Here is a 20,193-nt window from a genome sequence, read left to right on the forward strand (position 1 = left end):
CACAGTAGACTTCTTCACTTCATTGAATGTTTAATGTATCTTCCTGTCTTGGAAATAAGACTTGCAGGAGGGACAGGTTTGAGTTGGAGGGGAGAAGTCGAAATCAAGATCTCAGTTGTAGCTATGTTCAACTTTAGCTGTCAGTTGGTCTTCCAAGTGGAGATGTCAGGTAGGCTGCTGGAAGTACACAGCCTGACTTGGAGACAGACGGGTCTGTCTGAAGATTTAAACATGCGAGCTGGCATAAAAAGGGTATTTATTTATTTATTTATCAAGATTTTATTTATTTATTCATGAGAGACAGAGAGAGAGAGAGAGAGAGAGAGAGAGAGAGAGAGAGAGAAAGAGGCAGAGACACAGGCAGAAGGAGAAGCAGGCTCCATGCAGGGAGCCCGATGTGGGACTCAATCCCGGGTCTCCAGGATCAGGCCCCGGACCGAAGGTGGCGCTAAACTGCTGAGCCACCCAGGCTGTCCCTAAAAGGGTGTTTAAACTAGTGAGATTGAATGTGTTGACCAAGGCCAGAGTCTGCCCTTTTTTGTTTTTTTTGTTTTTCATCTTCCAGGATCTAATTGTAGGTCAGGATTCAGCTTCTGCACCTTCTTTGTTTTACTTCCTCACTCATAGTAATAGCATTCTCTTCCTACTGTGTCAGAGCAGCTGCAGCTTTATATCGCAGTTGATAAATTTCATTTACAGTTAGGCCAGAGTTTTTTATGGGGGAAGCACCTTATTTTATTTGCCTTTCTAGCTTTTGTTGCATAGCAGATGCTAAATAAACATGTTTTAAATGAATGATGATGAAGTGACTCAAAATATGTTCAAATGACCAAGTCCAACCTGTTGGAGCTGAGAAAGGGCTGCCCATACTGAGTTAGTCTGTTGTACCAAAAGGGAAGTGCCTTTAAATTGTATGCCCCTTCCTGAGGCAGAGTAAAACTTGAGTAAAATAAAAAGTATTTAATTTTTAAGATTTCTTTGATATCTATATTTAGTAATAAACACCAGGCTTTGACAATTTGGTAACTTAAAATATTTCTCTTTTGCATAAAATGCAGTTGGATGAGAGACCATTATAGTCAGTGCATGTTTTTTTCATTTGTTTTTAAAACTTTCATTCATTTCTTTAGTTGTAACTGTTCATTTTCAATTTTCTGTGAGCTCTATGTCAAATACTTTCAAGTTACATGTTTTATAGATTGGCCTTGTCAGAAAATAGAGAACTGGATAAACGTTTTAATTCCACAGATTTTTTAACTTTTTATTTATTTATTTATTTATTTATTTATTTATTTATTTATTTGAGTTCAATTTGCCAACATATAGCATAACACCCAGTGCTCATCCTGTCAGGTGACCCTGATTTTTTAACTTTTAAATTGTAGATTCAAATTTAGTCTCTGGGGTTAGAAAATGGAGCATACATTTTTGTTCTTAAAAATAAAATAGAGTTACAAAATTTTTATTTTGTAACCATGATAAAAATAGCTCATAATCTCACTAACCAGACATAGTCACCATTCTATTAACATTTAGGTAATTGTTTTTCTAATCTGTATTTTGTATACCTATGTCTTATTAAAATAAATATATGCAGCATTACGTTTTGTTTTTCCACTATATATATGTAGCTAGTTTTTTTCTGGAAGCAGATATTTGTAAAACATAGTTGTTAATGGCTTCTAACTTTTCTATTACAGATACACCATGATTTAAAAATTTTCCTCTTTTTCTTACCATTTTGTTTTTTTCTAAATTTCCTTAATAACTGTGGACATGGATTATTGTATAAAAGGCAACAAATATTTTTAAGGCTTTTGATAAATATTTGTAAAATGATCACTAATAGCATCTTTAACAAATTTACATTTCCATTGAAAGTCTACGAGAGTTTTTATCTCCATGTACTTGAGGATTGATTATTAAATACATTTTTTTGTTTAAGGTATTAAATAATCAAATACAGCTTTTTAAAAATACATATTTCTTTGATTTTGAAAAATTTAAAAATCTATCAGTTGACTTATTTTAACTGTGAATTTTACATTTCCTTTTACCTTTGCCTTTTGGTATATAGTCTCATTTTCATTGATTTTTAAGAGTTTTTTTTATTTATAAGAGTTCTTTACATATTAGATGAAACAAGATGGATTTTATAGGTCAAAAACAGTTAAATATTCACAACTTCATATTGCTCAACTTAAATTATATACTTTATATTGGCTATTAGTGTTTTCCCAGTTTGTCTTTTGTTCTTTTTTACCATGTTTTTTAAAGCATATAACAAGTTTAAAATTTTCTTGTTGTTTAATTTAGTGATCCTTTCCTTTGTAGTTTCCTCCATTGCTGTCTTCCAGCAAAAGGTCTCTCTATCCCAAGGGCAGATAAATATTTTTGTAGTTTCATATTTTAAAATTTAACTTTAAAATCCATCTGGAATTTTGTTTGAATGTATTGTTAAGGCAGGGATCTGTTTACTGAGTGATGAAACAATTACTTTCAGATTCCTGAGCAAACCCTGTTGTTTATTTTCATGCCCCATTGCTAAATACACAAAATTATTATGTGTCCTAGTTAATATAACATCTTTGACCTTGGTACTTTATAAAATACATTATTCTTGTGCCTTGGGTTAGCTGATATGCTTCAAGGACCAGTAATAATCTGGATACCTTAATTTTGGCAATGTTAACTTCTAAAGATATAATAATGTGCTCAGTACTTCATTTACTTGATGGCTTCTTTCAGCATAAAATTCTATCATCCACAGAAGCTTACACATTAACTTAAAGGGATAGTATTGTTAAATAAAATGTTCTTTAGAAATATTTTTAAAAATTTTGATTTTTTTTCTTTTCTCTTCAAACTTCCTTTTGGCTTAGCTTTAGGAATGATATATATATTTTAAAATTTGTTCTTTGAATTAAGATACCAAATGATGATATTACTTATTTATTATCTAGTGCTCTAGGCCTAGAGTGCCTGTCCCATCATAGATGTTTTAGACAGAAATTCCACTCATTTATTTTAGAATTTTTACAGCTTATTATAGTGTTCCTGTGGAATAAACTGCAATCTTAAATGAAATCAACTGAAATGTAAGTTTCTGTGATTTTGTCAAATTGCATGCAGTAATTCTGATGACACTGAAGAAGAAAAAATAACGTGCTTGAAGTTTTGTGATTTATTGTTAAGACATTCTGGTGACTTTTCTTGAATTCTCCCAGTGAGGGAAGACCCTGTTTCTTTCCTTCTGTTTTTGGACAGGTCGAGCACTGGTAATGAATTTATTTTTTATTTTTTTAAATTATTTTAGAATCTGAAGAAATACATGTATATGTGAAGAATACTACTATTCAAACTCTTTCTTAAACTTAATAGGTTTAGATACATTTTTAGATAAATCTCTTGTGTCTAAATTGTTTCCATTTGCTGACTAAAACAGTGGAACAAAACTGATTCAGTAATAAGTTATCCAACTCATAGACCAAATAAATTTGAATACTGAGTGATACTGGATCACACTAGGTTTCATATACTATGGACCACTCAAAGGGTGAAGATAAAAATGGAACTACTCTTTTGGATTAAAAAAAACCCTGATGATCTCCACATTCTCTCAGAAGCCAGCAAGAGATCTTGTCTTTAGTGTTCTAGAGTTTCCTGAGTGCTCATTGAGTTTCCAGACCTTAGTGGGGTTGGGTGGAATGGGGAACAGACCAGTCACAACTCAGAGTGGAGAGGGCTTGCCCTGTTGGAATGGACTTGTCAGAGCTGGAAGTTAGGATTTCTGTGGCCACTAGGTGGCTTTAGCAGACTGCATAGAAAGGGTCAAGCCCAGAGGTACAATGGGGTTGCTTTTCACGCTTTATTTTAGGAAAATAATTTTATTTTGGGAGTATTTATTTTCTAAAGTAGATTAACAGAACCAATTAATAGAACTTAAAAAGCTTAGAAGATCATTTAGTTTCACTTTCTCATTTTAGAGATAACATTTAGAAAGACTTCTCTAAGTTGACTCTGCTATATAGGGGCAGAATCAGAGTTAGAACCCAAGGTCCTTGATTCCTAGCCCAGATTTTTAGCTGTTGAATTAGTAATATCAGTTTATTTTTTGTTTCTCTGAAGTCATACCAGAGAGTTATGTGGCATTGACCAGGCCAAAGTAAGTCCTGGAGAAAGTGTGTATAGGAATGTTTTGTCCAGAGGGAAGGTGGGTAAATAGGTGGTGGGGATTAAGGGGATTAAGGAGTGTACCTGCTGAGATGAGTACTGGGTGTTGTATGGAAGTATTGAATCACTATAGTGTACACTTGAAACTAGATTTACAATGCATGTTAACTGGAATTTAAATAAAAACTTAAAAAAAATTATATGCATCAAGAACCTGAAGAAATAGAAGTAAAATTAAAGCTTTTCTTGGCTTCTAAGTCAAATGTAAGGACTGGATATACATACATAGTATCTAAATTTCCAAAAAAAGGGGATCCCTGGGTGGCTCAGTGGTTTGGCGCCTGCCTTTGGCCCAGGGCGCGGTCCTGGAGTCCCGGGATTGAGTCCCGCGTCGGGCTCCTGGCATGGAGCCTGCTTCTCCCTCCTCCTGTCTCTGCCTCTCTCTCTCTCTCTCTGTGTCTATCATACATAAATAAATAAATCTAAATTTCCAAAAAAAAAAAATAAAAGGAATCTTGTGTTGAAGGCAGGTTGGTAAAGTAGATGCTGGGGACCACCTTATAGGAGAGAGATTGAACAATGTTAGTTAGTATCTACTCTCATCCAAGTTAAGCTTTTAGATTAATGAGCTGACCACTTGCCATGACTCAAAGTTGGGGAGTTTTAAAATTTCTTACTCATTCTGATAAGACCTAGACTCTTATGTACCTTATATCTTGTTTTTTTTTTAGATGAATAGCAACATTTTCAAGTTTTTTTCTCTCAAATTTTCTATAAGTTTTGATTAATATTTAATCTTTAGAATGGGGCTAGAAACCTTTTTTAAAAAATCAAAGGCCATTAAAACAAATGAAAAATAAATTCATTATCTATCAGCTCAAAATGACTTATGACAATGTTGACTTCTTTTTTCTTCTGAGTAAGCTAAGGAGGAAGCAAATAATGTTCATCTCAACTCTTTATAGCAAGTTCCGGAAAACTTACAACTTTTAAAAATGGTATGCTAAGTTTAATCTATAATTTATATAATAGGGCTAGTTTCTAGAGTAAAAAAAAAAGATAAAGGAGCCTAAGGGAGAAGGAAGAGTGAAAAAGTGAGAGGAAAAGGGATAATCAGGATTCGAAGAGTGATGGAGAGAGAGCTACGAAATGAGGGAATGGGATACTTTTCCCTCCAAATGAAGAGCAAGAATGACCATGGCTGCTGCAGTAGGAGGGTGTGTGAAGGAAGTCATGGTGGGGGGCCTTAGGGAAAGAGCTCAAACACAAGTCCCCAGGGTAGAGACAAGAAAAGGAAAAGAGCAGGGAGTTAATTCCAAGGTCTTTCAGGGCTTACTTTGCTAACATTTTTCCACCATTCCCCGAATTGTCCTGTCTTTGCTCCTGTGTCTCAGTCGTGGTCTTTAGCCAGCCTGTGGCTCAGCTCTTGATCCATGGTAGCTCCACAAGTGTTCACATGCTTATTATGAATCTGCCAAGTGGGAGCTGGAGTGAAGATTAAATGATGCAGTACTTGAAAAGCTTTTGGAGCATGATTTATCATATAGTTAGGTCCCCAAAGTGACAGCTATTATAATAATTGTTAAGGTTTTTTTTTTTTTCCTTCCCCTAATGAATCCTAACATTGGGAGTGCTTATATAAGTATAAATCATGTTTGAAACATTTGAATTGAGTCTTTGATGTAAAACTTTAGAAATAGTTATATGGTCCTTTTCTTAATGGCATGTTGAAACTGAATTGAATAAAAATATTGTTGGTCAACTCTAAATCTACTAAAAATTTGAATTATGTCTCATTTTCTTATTGTAGTGATTTAAAGGGAGTGATAGTCACTCTGAGTGATGATGGTCACTTGCAGTGTTCATACCTGGGGACAGACCCTTCTTTGTTCCAAGCTCCAAAAGTTGAATCTAGAGAACTACACTATGATGAACTTGATATAGAATTGAAAGAACTTCAGAAAATCATCAAAGATGTTAATAAATCACAAGGTATCTCACTTGTAACTTTTTATGATTTGATTTTGGTATTCATTGTAAAGTTCATTTTATTTTGTATGTATATAATATTTTGAATGTATTATTTTTCTCCAGTTTTAATTAAAATCATACTTGTAGAAACAGTGTTGCTCGTTAGCATACAAGGTCTTTGTCCGTAATTTGTATTTTATAGCTTCTGCAAAAAATGTTCTGTTTAAGATATTTGCTTTTGTTAGTATGTTTCAGGGACAGAGCTATCTAATTTTTTTTCTTTAAACTCTAAGAAAGGAACAAAGTAATTCTTTGCATATTGGTATCAGGACTTGAGAAGAGCATTAAACTTTAGAGCCGTCATTTGTTAACTTCTAATATCCCTGAAAACATTTTAGTTGCTTCTTTTAAAAGAAACCAAGGCAGTGCACTTTGTTACTAAAAATGTGGTCATTTGCAGCTTAGTAATATAATTTGATATGCAGTTAATTAGCCATCCAAATGGAGTATAGCCTGCAATTTGTTGATTTCTAGTGACTTAGAGGCTGACGATATTTTCAGTTTCTGAGTTTTAAGCAACTCAATATTATCTTTCTTTGGGACTCACAAGAGTATAATTTTATTATAAATTAAAAGGAGAAATAAAACACCAATCTTGCAGTTTGAATTGGACATGTGAAAAACATTATTTTAAGTTTTATTCTCAGAGTCAGGTAAAAGTATTTTTTTAATGAGAAAAAATATGGACTATTTTCACATAAGAGAAATGTTAAAACAAGTAGGAATAATAAAAGAAGCAGAGCATCAAAAGCCAACCAAAACACCAGAGCCAATCTTAATCCTGATCCAATCGCTTTTCTAGATTTATATATTTCTCCATTACCAAGACAGATTCAGAGGAATTTAGATAATATATTTTAAAAATATGATTATTGAAGTAAAATTATTATGCCTTGGCCTCACATGTTCTCTTACAAAGTTTTGAAAGTAAACCAGTGAAACTTAGGTCTTTTAAGTACCTCCAATTATAAAAAACCTATTTGTTATCAGCACACCATCCCCTATCACCCCCATCCCCGTCAAATGGAGAATGGTTAAAATTGGATGTGTCACATTGCATTATACAAATTTTCCCTTTTTGATACTATTTTGGGGATTAATGGAATTATGAGTCTCTTTTTGTCATTTAAAAATATAATTGGAGAAGAGTGGCTACATATGAAACATGAAATTTCCAGAGTTCTTTAAATAAATTTAATGTGGTTTTTTGCTTTAGATTTTGTGTTTTGAGATTTTGCTCTTTCCATAAACAATGTGCTAATGATATTTTGATTAACACTCAATTGTGTAAAAGATTTCTCAGAAAAATCTCTCACAGCTAAAAGGTTTTTTTTTTTTTGGTGGCCATAGTGATGATGCCCTTGAGTAAGACAGATTGGGCTATTTTAAAGTTGTCATTACCTTGATCCTTCTGTGTATTTTGAAATAACTTCTAATTAAGGTAGGATATGCCGACAGACTTGGGTGCAAAGTTCATTATTTACATAACCTCAAATTTTAGTGAATATTTGAAGTTCTCTGCCACTTTTTTGCCATCATCATTTGGTTTTGGTCCTAAAAAAAAAAAAAACCAACAAAAACAAAACCACACACCCACATGCACACAACCAAAAAAACCCACAAAAAACAAACAAACAAAAAACAAAAAACAAAAAACCAAAGAGAAATTTGTAAGAAAGATAGAGTTTTAAAATATTTTATTACTAGATATTGAAAAAATTTAGTATTCTGTACCCTTATAAAACTGTGGTATATTTGTTTATTAAGATACCTGTAATTATATAAAGGCACCAAATCATTTCATTACAGAAGATTATGAGAAGTTAAAACTCTGAACTTTTTGATGACCTCATTATTCATTTAAATGCCACTTATTTTAGTATAGTGACTTACAAAAATAAGTTCACAGTCTTATGGATTATTTTCAGCACTTAGAGCTTTTTTATTTCTTCAAAGCAAGAGCTTCAGCAAAATTTAAAGCCAATTTAAAGATTATATTTTTTGTACACATGGTGTATATTATCTACTGTAATAAAAGTGTTTTTGAAGCTGATTTTATGTGTGTAACTTATATGAGGAATGTATGTTGTAAGCATGAAATTATAGTAATAATTTCTATATGGCTCATGGGTTTTAAAGCTTTTCGTATTCAACTCATTAGTGTGAATCCTACTGAATATTTCTGTTACCAGTAGTCAACAATGTCTGTAGGTAGGCACATTCAAAGGCAGGATTTCCTTACGAGTTAGCCAGTTGATCATGTTCTCTACCTGGAGTGTGAAGGAATGGGTATGATTTTGAGATAGCCTCAACAGTTGTGTCTTCCGGAAAGGAAAGAGAACAGTAAGAAAGAGGGATATCAGTGAAAGTCTGTACCCTATTGGAAATATGTCTAGGACTACTAAGTTGCCTTTACCATTGAGTACCAGAAGCATTTGTACTTGGTGACCTTGTTAGAAGATGTGTTGTTTAGAGCTATGTCTGGCTGCACATAACACAGTACCCAAATAAGGTGGCTTCAACAAGGCAGAGGTTTATTTCTTTCTCATGAAAAAGAAGTCCAGCAATGGGCAGACCAGGGTTGGTTTGGCAGTTTTACTGTCATCAGGGACTCTCAATTCTTTCTCTCCCAGGATTGGTCCAGGATGGCTTCTGGAACTCCTGCCCTCACATCTGCAGCTGAGTCAGCCCCCTTAAGGATCTTTCCTGGAAGCCACACCCTGAGCAGCTTCTCACATCTCACTGGCTACTCCAAGCTTACAAAAGAGGCTGGGAAAATTAGTGTTTTAGCGGAGTACTTTGTTGCTTAGAATAAAATTGAGCTTCTTTTAGTAAAGAACTAAAGAATGGTTATTGGGTAAGCAATTGGCAGGCTTTTGTACTGTCACTCAGCAAGTTATGGAAATTCCTACACTGAATATTGCCATCCTGTTGGGAATCCTTGATGGCAATTGTAGGCAATTCTCTTCCTGAGATGGCAGATTCCTGTGGCATCATCCAAGAACTTTCCATGTTTTCAGTCAGCCATCCTTGGTGTGTGAGGGATGTTTCCTCTCAGGGTCACAGGGTAATTTCAGCAGTTCCAGGTATTTGCAAATATGATTTCCAGGGAAGAAAAGAGAGATTTCTCCTAAGTCTCCCTTTTTATTATGGGGAAACAGCTTTCCCAGAAGCATGTGCCAGCACCCCCCACTCCCAACTTCCCTCACCTCACGTCTGCCAGGATTAAGCCTCACGCTCATGCCTAAAACAACAAATGGCCAGGGGAATGAAATCACCATGATTGGATCTGACCAATCCAATGATTCTGAGATGAAGGCAAATGCCTCAGCAGAATTATAGCCCTGCCACAAAGGAGGAGGAGGGGAAAGTGGATGTTAGATGAGCAGCCAATAGTCTGTCACTCATATGCATACATATTATTTGTTTCTTGTTTATGTAGGATCTGTGTCACTTGTTCATCATATTTCATTATGCACTATAAACATTTTTAAATTGTGAAATTTTAAGTTGTGAAAATAACATGAATATGGTAAAAATAATTCTCAGAGTACCAAAAGGTACTTAGATCTATACCAAGATACCAAAAGGTATACTAAGATACCAAAAGGTACCCCCAGATCTTAGTTCCACTAGATTATTTCCAGGTAACCTTTATCAAGGGTGTGTATTCTTTAAAAAAATTTAATGTTTATTTAGTTATTTTTACACAAATATGTGCATATTAGATGCATTGTACTACTTCTTTTTTGTAACTAATAGGCACATCTTGGAGTTCTTTTTATATCATTGTATAAAGTTGTATAGCACTCCTATAGCTTTGGTCTTTGGATCATTGCACAGTGTGGATACACCATAATCTGGTCAGCCATTTCCCTATTAATAGAGAGACTTAGGTTGTTTTTGGTTTTGTTTAAATCACTACCAGCAGCAGAGAAGATCTTTGGGCATGTCTGTGAGTATTGGATAAATGCTAAGGAGTAGAACTTGTTAGATCATAGAATATGTGTATTTTATATTTTGATAGTTCTGATCAACTTACCTTCAAAAAGGTATAGTTTGGGCTCCTACCTATAGTGTTAAGGAGAGGGGATTGAAGTTCCCAACACTCCTCAGTCACTGAGACACATCTTAGATAATATCTTTGGAGAAAAATAATTTTTCTTTAAAATATTGTAGTGGGGGAAGAATTATCATTAGGTTCTAATTCTGAAATGCATTGTTTTTTTTTTTTTTCAACTTGTGAGTATGGGATTGTTTTTGATATATGGTATAGAAAGACCTTTTTTATTTTTTATTTTTTTTATTTTTTTAAAAAATTTTTTATTTATTTATGATAGTCACACACACAGAGAGAGAGAGAGAGAGAGAGGCAGAGACATAGGTAGAGGGAGAAGCAGGCTCCATGCACCGGGAGCTTGACGTGGGATTCGATCCCGGGTTTCCAGGATCGCGCCCTGGGCCAAAGGCAGGCGCTAAACCGCTGCGCCACCCAGGGATCCCGACCTTTTTTTTTTTTTTTAAAACAAACAAACAAACAAACAACTATATACAGCAGGTTTACTTATAATTAAACATTGTTTTTCTTTTTAAATTATAGGTATTTGGCCCGTGACTGAGAGAGAAGATGATTTGAAAGTTTCTGCCATTGTTTCTCCTAATGTTGATTCAGTGTCTGTAGGTATATTCACTGACTTTGTTTGTTTATTTATTTATTTATTTCATTTTACTTCAGTTAGCCAACATATAGTATATATTTAGTTTCTGATGTAATGTTCAAGAATTCATCAGTTGTATTTGCAGACTTTAGAAGGGTTCATGATAGTGGTGGATTCTGATTTGGGATCAATATGTGTATTGTTTTAAATTTTTGGTCCCCAGGTAGAAACTTCAGGGAGGAGAACAACTTTTACTCTTTATTACTTTCCAGAGAAAACATTTCCAATCTCTTAGTAAGGAGTCCCATAGGCAGGACTTTGGTCTACAAAAAGAAGAGGAAGGGGCAACAGTAGAAGAAGTTTTCCTCATTATTCTGAGTCTACATTTTTTTTTTTTTAAATAAAACCTTTTTCAGTATCAGAATGTTGAGATAACCATAGTCTAGGTGAATAATACTGACACCATGAGATTTTTGTTGAAGGTTTAATGAGATAATATCTATGAAAGGCCTAGCTCAGGGTGTGCTAATCTATAGCCTTTAATACATTATGGTGGTTGTATTGCAGGGAGGTATGGGGAGGGGAGGTGTTTGTGTGTGTTATCTAACAGTAAACAGTTGGGCCAGGAATTATTTTTCCCTCATTTCTATCTGTGTGGCCCAGGGCAAGATATTTTATTTTCTTGTCTTGATTTTTCTTATCTGTAAAATGGGAATAATAATAGAATTTGTTTGTCTTGTCCACTGCCATATCTTTAGTGCCTGTCACATAATGAGTGCTTAATATATTTTTGTTTTATAAATGAACAGAGGTGAGAAACAAGGATGAATGAGGCACTGTCCTTGGTCATGTTGCCCTGTCTCTTTGTTTAGTTTTCTGTAAACGCTTGTTTAGATTATAATTGATTATGTCTCACTGGCTGCAGTTTGGGCAAAAATTATTAAGTTTATCTCTGAACCAGAAGTTGATCAATTTTGGCAAGTGATCAAATTCACTGGTTTTTACTGTATTTTGAGTTCATGTCATATAATTTTACTTAGGAAGTGACTTCGATATTTAGGTATCAGAGCATAATATAGTAAGCACTTGTCCTAATTTTTCAAAGATTAATCTTGGTATAAAGAGCCAACCCAAGCTGTGATAAAAATCACGTTAACATTGCCATAATATAGTAAGTTGGGCATACTTAAAAAAATTAATATATATGAAAGAAACATTCACTCAGCTGAGTCACATAGTAGAGGCACTGTTTAAAATATTGGCCATTCAGCACACACCATTTCTCACTCTACCTGAAGGGTGTAGTCTGAGTGGAACATTTTTGCTTAGTTAGCTGACAAATGTACACACATTTTCTTGCCTTGGAAATGATTCTTATTTTCCTTTGGGCAACTTATATAATTTTTTCTAGGTGCTCTTAAACATAAGCTATTTGGAACGAGGAATTCCCTTTCTGTTCTTTAGCAACTTTTGATCTTGTAGGAAAAGGCCTTGTGTAATAGCACTATATTGTAATGTATATTTCCCTATTGGTAACTCAGAGTCCTTTTTCCTCTTAACTAGGTGTCTCTTTCCAGCTTCATTTTCCCCGTCTTACTGTTTTTTCCTTCTCTGGATATTCCTGAGAATATCATATTCATCCCATTGGAAAACACTAGCCCAATGATTTATGTGGCTATGGTGCCATAGTGTCTTTGTGTAGCTGTTTCTCTCTGGCTGTAATTTTATCAACCCAAAGGACTGCTGTCCTTGAAGTATCTAGGTGTTTAAACATGGGTTGAAAAGAGCAGGAAACAGGAGATCTTGGTTTCTCTTCTAGATCTGTGGACAGCAAAATGTAAAAATCCATTTCCTGGTTTTAAGATTCTACTAGAGCAATAAGTCTGGCTTAGTGTTTTATTTTGTCATTATTATGAAAGCACACATCTTTGTGCAAAAAATAATATAATTTATATTAGAGTGAGGCCTTTTATAGATAAAACAAGCATTGCTATCCTGCCTTCTGGATTGAAAAGGTGGATGAGAGTTCGTATATGGTTTTCTATGAAGTTGTATATAGAATATGTATCTGCCAACTCTTAATTATGCTGATACCTAGTATATTATAGTCATCCAGTTACTTAGAAGTGGCTTAGTTTTTCTTAATAAAAAAATTTCAAATAAGTTAACTAAAAGCACAATGAATCTATTCATTGGTTGAATTAGTGATTTTATGATCTTAATTGTTCCCTAATCAAATAATGGACATTATTAGAAAATATGTTACCCCTTGGTCTTATTCTGTCATAGAGTGAGCATTTTTTCCTCTCAATCTACCACTCTAATAAATAAATTATAGCTTACAAGGAAATGTTTGCTCTATTATATTATGCTCTGAATTCATTAAGAGGTAAGATCAAGTAACCCAAGCTGATGTTCAAAGAGTGACCTAGTTTATGATATGAGCTAGTAAATACACTTCTACTTTTATTTTGTTTTCTAGGTGTATGGCCACTCAAGCTTTATATCATTAGTTATATGTCTTAGATATATGTTATTAATCAGAATAAAACATACCTTTGGCAAGTTGAAAATATAAGGACCTTAAAGGGTGGCATAATGCTTATCTAAGAAATACAAGGAGGCTTTCTTCTATATAATATAAAGAGGGAGGGAGTTAATAGAATTAATGAGTTTCAACATTTAAGGAAATTTGGCAAGAGAGTAGTTTGACAATAAAATATGTGACCTTTTCTTTCCTTTTTGGAAAAGGTTTTTATTAGCTCATGACTTTCCAGTTGAAGGCATTCAGAGAGCCACATTGACCCTTTTATAAAGTCTGTCATTAGAGTGATAAGTCCTTTATGGTTAGTTCCCTACTTTGGTGGTAAGTATATATTGCACCCATTGTGTTTACTCATTGATGGACATGTAATTTGAAACCATTCTTCCTTCCTTCTCTTCTCAAATCTGTGTTTACAGCAAGCTACTGATGTTGAAGTGGGAATTGACCTTATCCCTTCAGTCACAGTTAAGGTATTGTACCATGGTTCTAGACTGTAACGTACAAACAGTATTATACTTTTCATTACATCTGCCACTGTTGTCACCAGTTTATTGAAGCATCATATATATATATTGGGGAATCATATGAATGCTAATATCTTTCTTCTATGTGTAATTATGTGTATATTTGAGGAGAATTTCTAGTCATCTACCTGCCATAACATTAGCTTTAAATGGATGTATTTATAGCAAGAAAATATTAAATGAAGAAGCCACAAAGTAGAGTAGTGACAAATTGATAGTCCTAAAAAAAATAAAATGTGAAGGATGTGGTTTTGGTTAAGATTTTTAGTCCTGTCATTGTAGAATTTTAGAACTAGAACTCAAATGTAGAACCCTCTTAAGGCATTTAGATTAAAGTGTGGTAATCAGTCAGCACGTTATTAAGCTGAAAATATTTATCACTGCCCAGACCTTGGAGCCAGGAAAAGTTGTGGATCTTGGCGATTTGCTTAGTCAAAACTTGGACAGGACTTTATATTTTCTTAGATTATGGGTTGCTGTCCTTGGAGGAGCTTGACAGGGCACCAGGCTTTACCAATTGTGTTCGCTTACACTGGACCCAGCGGGTGGCCCAAATGTGGGGACCTTTGGTAGAAGTTGAAGGGAGCCCAATCTTGTAACAGTTTCCTAAGCTAATTTTTTTGGACTCTTGCCATTGGAAACAAGGGTGGTCTTTCCCCAGTTCTCCCTCCCCCCTATCCAATCAAAGGCTCTATCTCATTAATACTTCTGAGTCTGGAAAAGCAGTAGTGGCAAGAAATCAAACACTTAAAGGAAAAAAAAAACCTTGCAGAGTTCCAGGAATGATCTATAGAATTTTGTGTAGAGAAACCTCTTTTTATGTATCTACTGATACTGTTCAGACACACACACATAATAATTCAGGAGCACACTATAAATTGCAAAAAGAAAGCCTGTACTTAAACTAGATAACATTGCTCATACTAATTCCCACTCCCTCCCCAACTACTAGTTATTGCTATAAGTAAATCACCTTTCTCACCCATGCAGTTTTTAGGCTTTCATGTGTAATAATAGCCATCATAAAATGATGGCATGATATTACTGGAAAATTCTCCTTCCTTAGTGGAATTTGCTATATTTGTGAATGACTAAGTTTTAACTCTCTTTCTTATTGCCATTATAAGAGCATGAGAAAGCATGAACAACCCTCGTGTGTTGCATAAAATCAGCTGGACTTATACAGCAGACACAATGACTTCCTGATTATGTCTGACAGTTTCTATACAAATTTTGCTATAAATCTCTTCTTACAGCCTTTTATAACAACAGCAGCCAAGATATATAGCCATGCAAGTTTCCATCATAATAAATCCTGTTAATTGAGAAAATTTTTCCATCCGTTCCAAGTGAATGAAGATGTGGCTACCTTGAGTATGTGCATGATGCGTGACCATCTATTCCAGGCAACTAAGGCAGAGCAGTTGTTCATACCTGGTCTTTGGAATCATATTTATATGTCTAGGATAAAAATTTGGTATTATATTTTCTAAGGATCATATTTCATTTTGTTCGAATCAGAAAACAGCATGGAAAATTCCTGTATTAATGTTTTATATTTTCCCCTTAATATTCTATAATTATTTTTCTCTTAAAATATAAGGTTTATGATCTAGCCAAATCTTTAACTCTTTTTTTTTCTTTTCTTTTCTTTCTTCTTTTTTTTTTTTGGCTCAAACACAAGTCTTCTTTGTTCTCTAGTTATTTTCATCACACATCTCCTTGGTTCACATTTGAAAATGCCTAGCCCATTGTTGGGGTTTAATAAATCTGTGGGTGAGAGCTATCATGATCTTGCTAACGATGTAAAATTGTGTGATCATTGTCTGAGTACACATTGTTATGCCATGCAGAATCAGAATTTTTTTTTTTTTAAGATTTTATTTATTTGTTTGAGAGAAAAAGAGAGAGCTAGCGATCATGGACATGGTGTGTGTGTGTGTTGAGGGGGGACGGGGAAGGGCAGAGGCAGATGGAGAGAAGCAGGCACCCTGCTGAGCAGGGAGCCCAATGAGACCACCATGCCAGGCTTGATCCCGGGATTCTGGGATGATGAACTGAGCTGAAGGCAGATGCTTAACCAACTGAATCACCCAGGTGTCCCCGAATGTATTCAACAAGCGGCTTATTACTACTTTAAGGATTTTTCATTTTCACTTTTTTAAAACTAAGCTCATATGACACATTCCTGGTGATAGTTTTCAACTGTCTTGCACATATTGGCTTGTTGGTCTTGGGCATGTTATCTAGCTTCTCTGAGCCTGTTTTTTTAAACTGTAAAATGAGGATACTTTTAATTGCAAGTAAATGTTTTGAGACTTAACTACAGTTGATTATGAGCATGGGCTCTGGATTCTGGCAGACAGAAGTTAAATTGTGGTTCTTTCACTTATAATCAGAGTGGACTTGGGCAAACAATTTAGCCTCTCTGAACCACAGTTTCCTCTTCTGTAGAATGATGTATAGTAATGGCATCTATTTGTCAATATTGTGAATATTAAATGAGATAATGCACAAAAAGAATATATTAGCATGGTTCCATAAGTGTAGAAAGCTGTTAATGGGTATCATTAATATTATTAATCTAGTTTTAAAATATATGCACAGTCTAGCATTATATTATTCTTAATAGTAAAATATTTAAGTTGTGTCCTCTTTATTTGGTGGACCTAGCATAATTTCTTCTTCCCATTATTACCATCAGGATTTTACAAAAAAGGTATTATGTTGTTTATAATGATCAGACATCATAAAGGAAGATTTTCTTGTGTTATTCACGTTTCCCTCATATATTTCCAGTGTTTATAAAGTAAAAATTGAGGATTCATTGTTCATTTGCTATGTTTATTGTATTTATTTGTATCAATAGTTATCCTTTAAAAATTTTACTTTGCAAATCAAAAATTTTGTGTTTAACATATTTTCTAAGTTGTATAGAATACCCACTCATTTATTTTTATTTATTTATTTATTTATTTATTTATTTATTTATTTATTTATTTATTTATGATAGTCACAGAGAGAGAGAGAGAGAGAGGCAGAGACATAGGCAGAGGGAGAAGCAGGCTCCATGCACCAGGAGCCCGATGTGGAATTCGATCCCGGGTCTCCAGGATCGTGCCCTGGGCCAAAGGCAGGCGCCAAGCCACTGCGCCACCCAGGGATCCCCTCCCCACTCATTTAAAATGAATGCAAGATACTTACTGGATCTAATTATATGTATATAATGTTTCTGGGCCAATTGTATATTCCTGTATATTGTTTCTTTCTCTGTAGTGTGTGTGTGTATTATATGTATGTATATATTATACATATATATATAAAACATATATTAAGGAATAGGTGATATGTGCCTTTTAAGAGAAATTAAAAAACAACTTTTCTTAAAAAAATAAATGTACCCTTGCACTATGTGAGTTAATAATGAAATGTATCTGTCTCATATACTAGAGTCTAATAAGTAGACTGAAATAGAGTCTAAAAGTAGACTGAAAGTTGCTCTATAGCCATATAAAAAGGAGAGTATTTCTTTTCTTAACTCTGGTAGTACATAGGTATCAATTGGGAAGCTAGAAAAAAAAAATCAATGCCTAGAACTGCCCCCAGAGATTGTGATTCAGTTGGTATACCAACCCTACCTGGGTAGTTAACTGTGATAAGTCTGGCTTACCATACCAGCTATATGGATGAATTCATCCAAATGAGACTGTTCAAAGGCTGGGACTTTTAGGACATAAAAGTTCAAAGAAAGAACATGTGTGGTGGAAGTCAGGTCTTTAAGCTTTTTCTTTATTATCCTAAAAATGATGCCTCCTAGCACTGTGGCCCCATAAAAATCCATGGGCCTGATGGTTTCTGCTGATGCTTCTCTTTAGGGGGAGTGAGAGAAGTTCAGGCTCTCTCTACCCATACCCATCCTATTTCCCAGTCACATTGTTACTCCAGAGTTCTTAGCTTTTGATTCTAATCAGAGTGGGAGATTTTCTTAGAGTCACCATGTATGAGCACTGGTTTAGAAATGCAGCCAGCTGAGATATGTGATAGTCAATATTGCCATTCTTTGATATTTTCTAGAATGAGTTCTATCATCTATTTTTGTGTTAAGCCATGGAATAAAATATGGTGCTTTGTTATGTAACTACATTAGTAAATATCCACCTAGTAAGGAAATCTTTAAAGAAAAATTAATTTATGCAGAAGGTGGTATGTAGATACTAGATAAGATAATCTCATTGTCACATCTCTACATCAAAAGAAAATGAACACGTATTTCATGATGTAATTATTCATCAGCCACAGGGCAGAGTTTTCCTTTGCTTTTGATAGCTTTATTGGGATATAATTCACATACTGTATAATTTACTCATTTAAAGAGTTCAGTTCCGTAATTTTTACTATATTGCAGAGTTGCAGAACCATCACCACAATTTAATTTTAGAACATTTATGTCCCTCCTAAAAGTAACTTCATGCTCCCTTCCCCCACTTCTACTCTCCACCCCTCCCGCATTCTCATCCCTTAGCAACTTCTAATCTATTTTCTGTCTCTATAGATTTGCCTATTCTGGACATTTCATATAAATGTAATCATACAGTATGGTTCTTTGTGACTGGCTTCTACCCCTTAGCATAATGTTTTTAAAGTTTGCCCATGTTGTAGCATGTGCTGGTACTTTATTTTTTTTGATTACTGAATACTATTTTGTTGAAAGGATATACCATATTTTGTTTAACTTTTTATCAATTGATGAACATTTGGGTTGTTTCTACTTTGGGCTATTGTAAAGAATGTTGCTATGAAATTTGTGTACAGTTTTTGGGATGGGCATATATTTTTCTCTTGGCATGGAATTGTGAGGTCTTATGGTAAATTTATGTTTAATTTTTTAAGATACTGTTGAGCTGTTTTCTTGCATGGCTATTCCATTTTATAATCCCATCAGCAATGTATGAGGCTTCTAGTTTCCTCACATTCTTGCTAACACCTATTTTTGTCTATTCTTTTGACTAAAGCATTTTAGTAGATGTGTAGTAGTATCTCATTGTGGTTTTAATCGCTTCATAGCGATTAAAGATATTGAGCATTTTTTCATGTGCTTGTTTGGCCATTACTGTATCATCTTTGGAGAAAAGTCTGTTCACCTTCTCTGTCCAGTTTATAACTGGGTAGAAGGTACCACTTATCCACTTACCAGTTAATGTACTACTTATGGTATGTGTTATGTTTTGTGACTATTCACTTTTTCTCAGATAATGTTTCCTCATTATTTGCTAGTGATTTTTTTTCTCAGATAATGTTTCCTCATTATTTGCTAGTGATTTTTTACATACTTTTGCTATCCTATTACTTTGGATAAAATATAATTTTCTATTAACAATTTCTGTTTCCTTAGGTCACATTGCAGAATCGACTGGCATTACAAAAAGCCAAATTATCAGTCTATGTGCAACCACCTTTAGTATTGACTTGTGACCAGTTCACCTTTGAATTTATGGGTAAGTGTTCTGTTTTGGCTTAAACTGTTTCATGGTGTGAGGTTTCCTTTTAATTAAAAATTTTTTTTTGGTTAGTATTTTTATTTCATGACTATATTTCTTGTCTGAATAGTGAGACTGGTATCTTTCTAAAGTCAGTGATTGTGTTTGGCTGATATTTTCCCTCCAAACATCAAGCATGAATGATACTTTTTTAAAAACAGGAACATTTAGTCAATGGTCGTTGAGCTGAAGTAATTATAGATTTTCAAGTGCTTTCCTTAACTAGATGGGCCTGTAATTGTACTTAAATACTATAATTTGGAAAGCTTTCTTTATTGGTGTTCTCTAGTGAGCTGTTTATTGACTCAGTTATGTTTGCAGAAAGCTTATTGGCTTTGGAGTCTGGCCTGAATTTGAATCCTGGTTCTGACACTTACTCAATGTATAACCTTCAGCAAGCTACTTTAGTAATTACTGGGAACCTTAATTTCTTTTAATTTGTAGAAAGGGGATAATGATATCTGTCTTGCAGGGCTGTTTTGAGACTTTAATTAGAAAGTGATGCTATGTAAGATATCTGTAATAATGCCTAAAATAGTAGAAAGGTTGTAAATGGCAACTCTTAGATTTTTTTGCACAGAATCTTTCATGCCCTACCGTTTATATCGAGTTGTCATTAGTCCTACCAGAGTGATTTATGATTTATCTTTCTAGTCTTTTCCTTTCTTTGTTTACTGCTGTTGTTCAGCTAGTGATTCTGTATCTTATTAATGAAGTCAAGAACA

At 34.2% G+C, this 20,193-nt stretch overlaps 1 protein-coding gene across 16 annotated transcripts in view; it reads left to right on the top strand.

The window, feature by feature from the left end:
* The window catches only part of BBS9 (Bardet-Biedl syndrome 9), a 433,010-nt gene that overhangs the window by 175,574 nt on the left and 237,243 nt on the right, over window positions 1–20,193 (top strand). For all 16 annotated transcript variants that reach the window (XR_012002751.1, XR_003238169.2, XR_012002752.1 and 13 more), the window contains 4 exons: window positions 5,984–6,165; window positions 10,805–10,881; window positions 13,824–13,877; window positions 19,324–19,426. Coding sequence is in view for 13 of the 16 variants with exons in the window: in XM_072764704.1 (XP_072620805.1) it covers window positions 5,984–6,165; window positions 10,805–10,881; window positions 13,824–13,877; window positions 19,324–19,426 (416 nt within the window). In the remaining 3 variants the exon portion in view is untranslated. The remainder of the gene's footprint in view (window positions 1–5,983; window positions 6,166–10,804; window positions 10,882–13,823; window positions 13,878–19,323; window positions 19,427–20,193) is intronic.

Source organism: Vulpes vulpes, chromosome 7 (assembly GCF_048418805.1).
Source record: "Vulpes vulpes isolate BD-2025 chromosome 7, VulVul3, whole genome shotgun sequence".
In the NCBI taxonomy this organism is placed as follows: Eukaryota; Metazoa; Chordata; class Mammalia; order Carnivora; family Canidae; genus Vulpes; species Vulpes vulpes.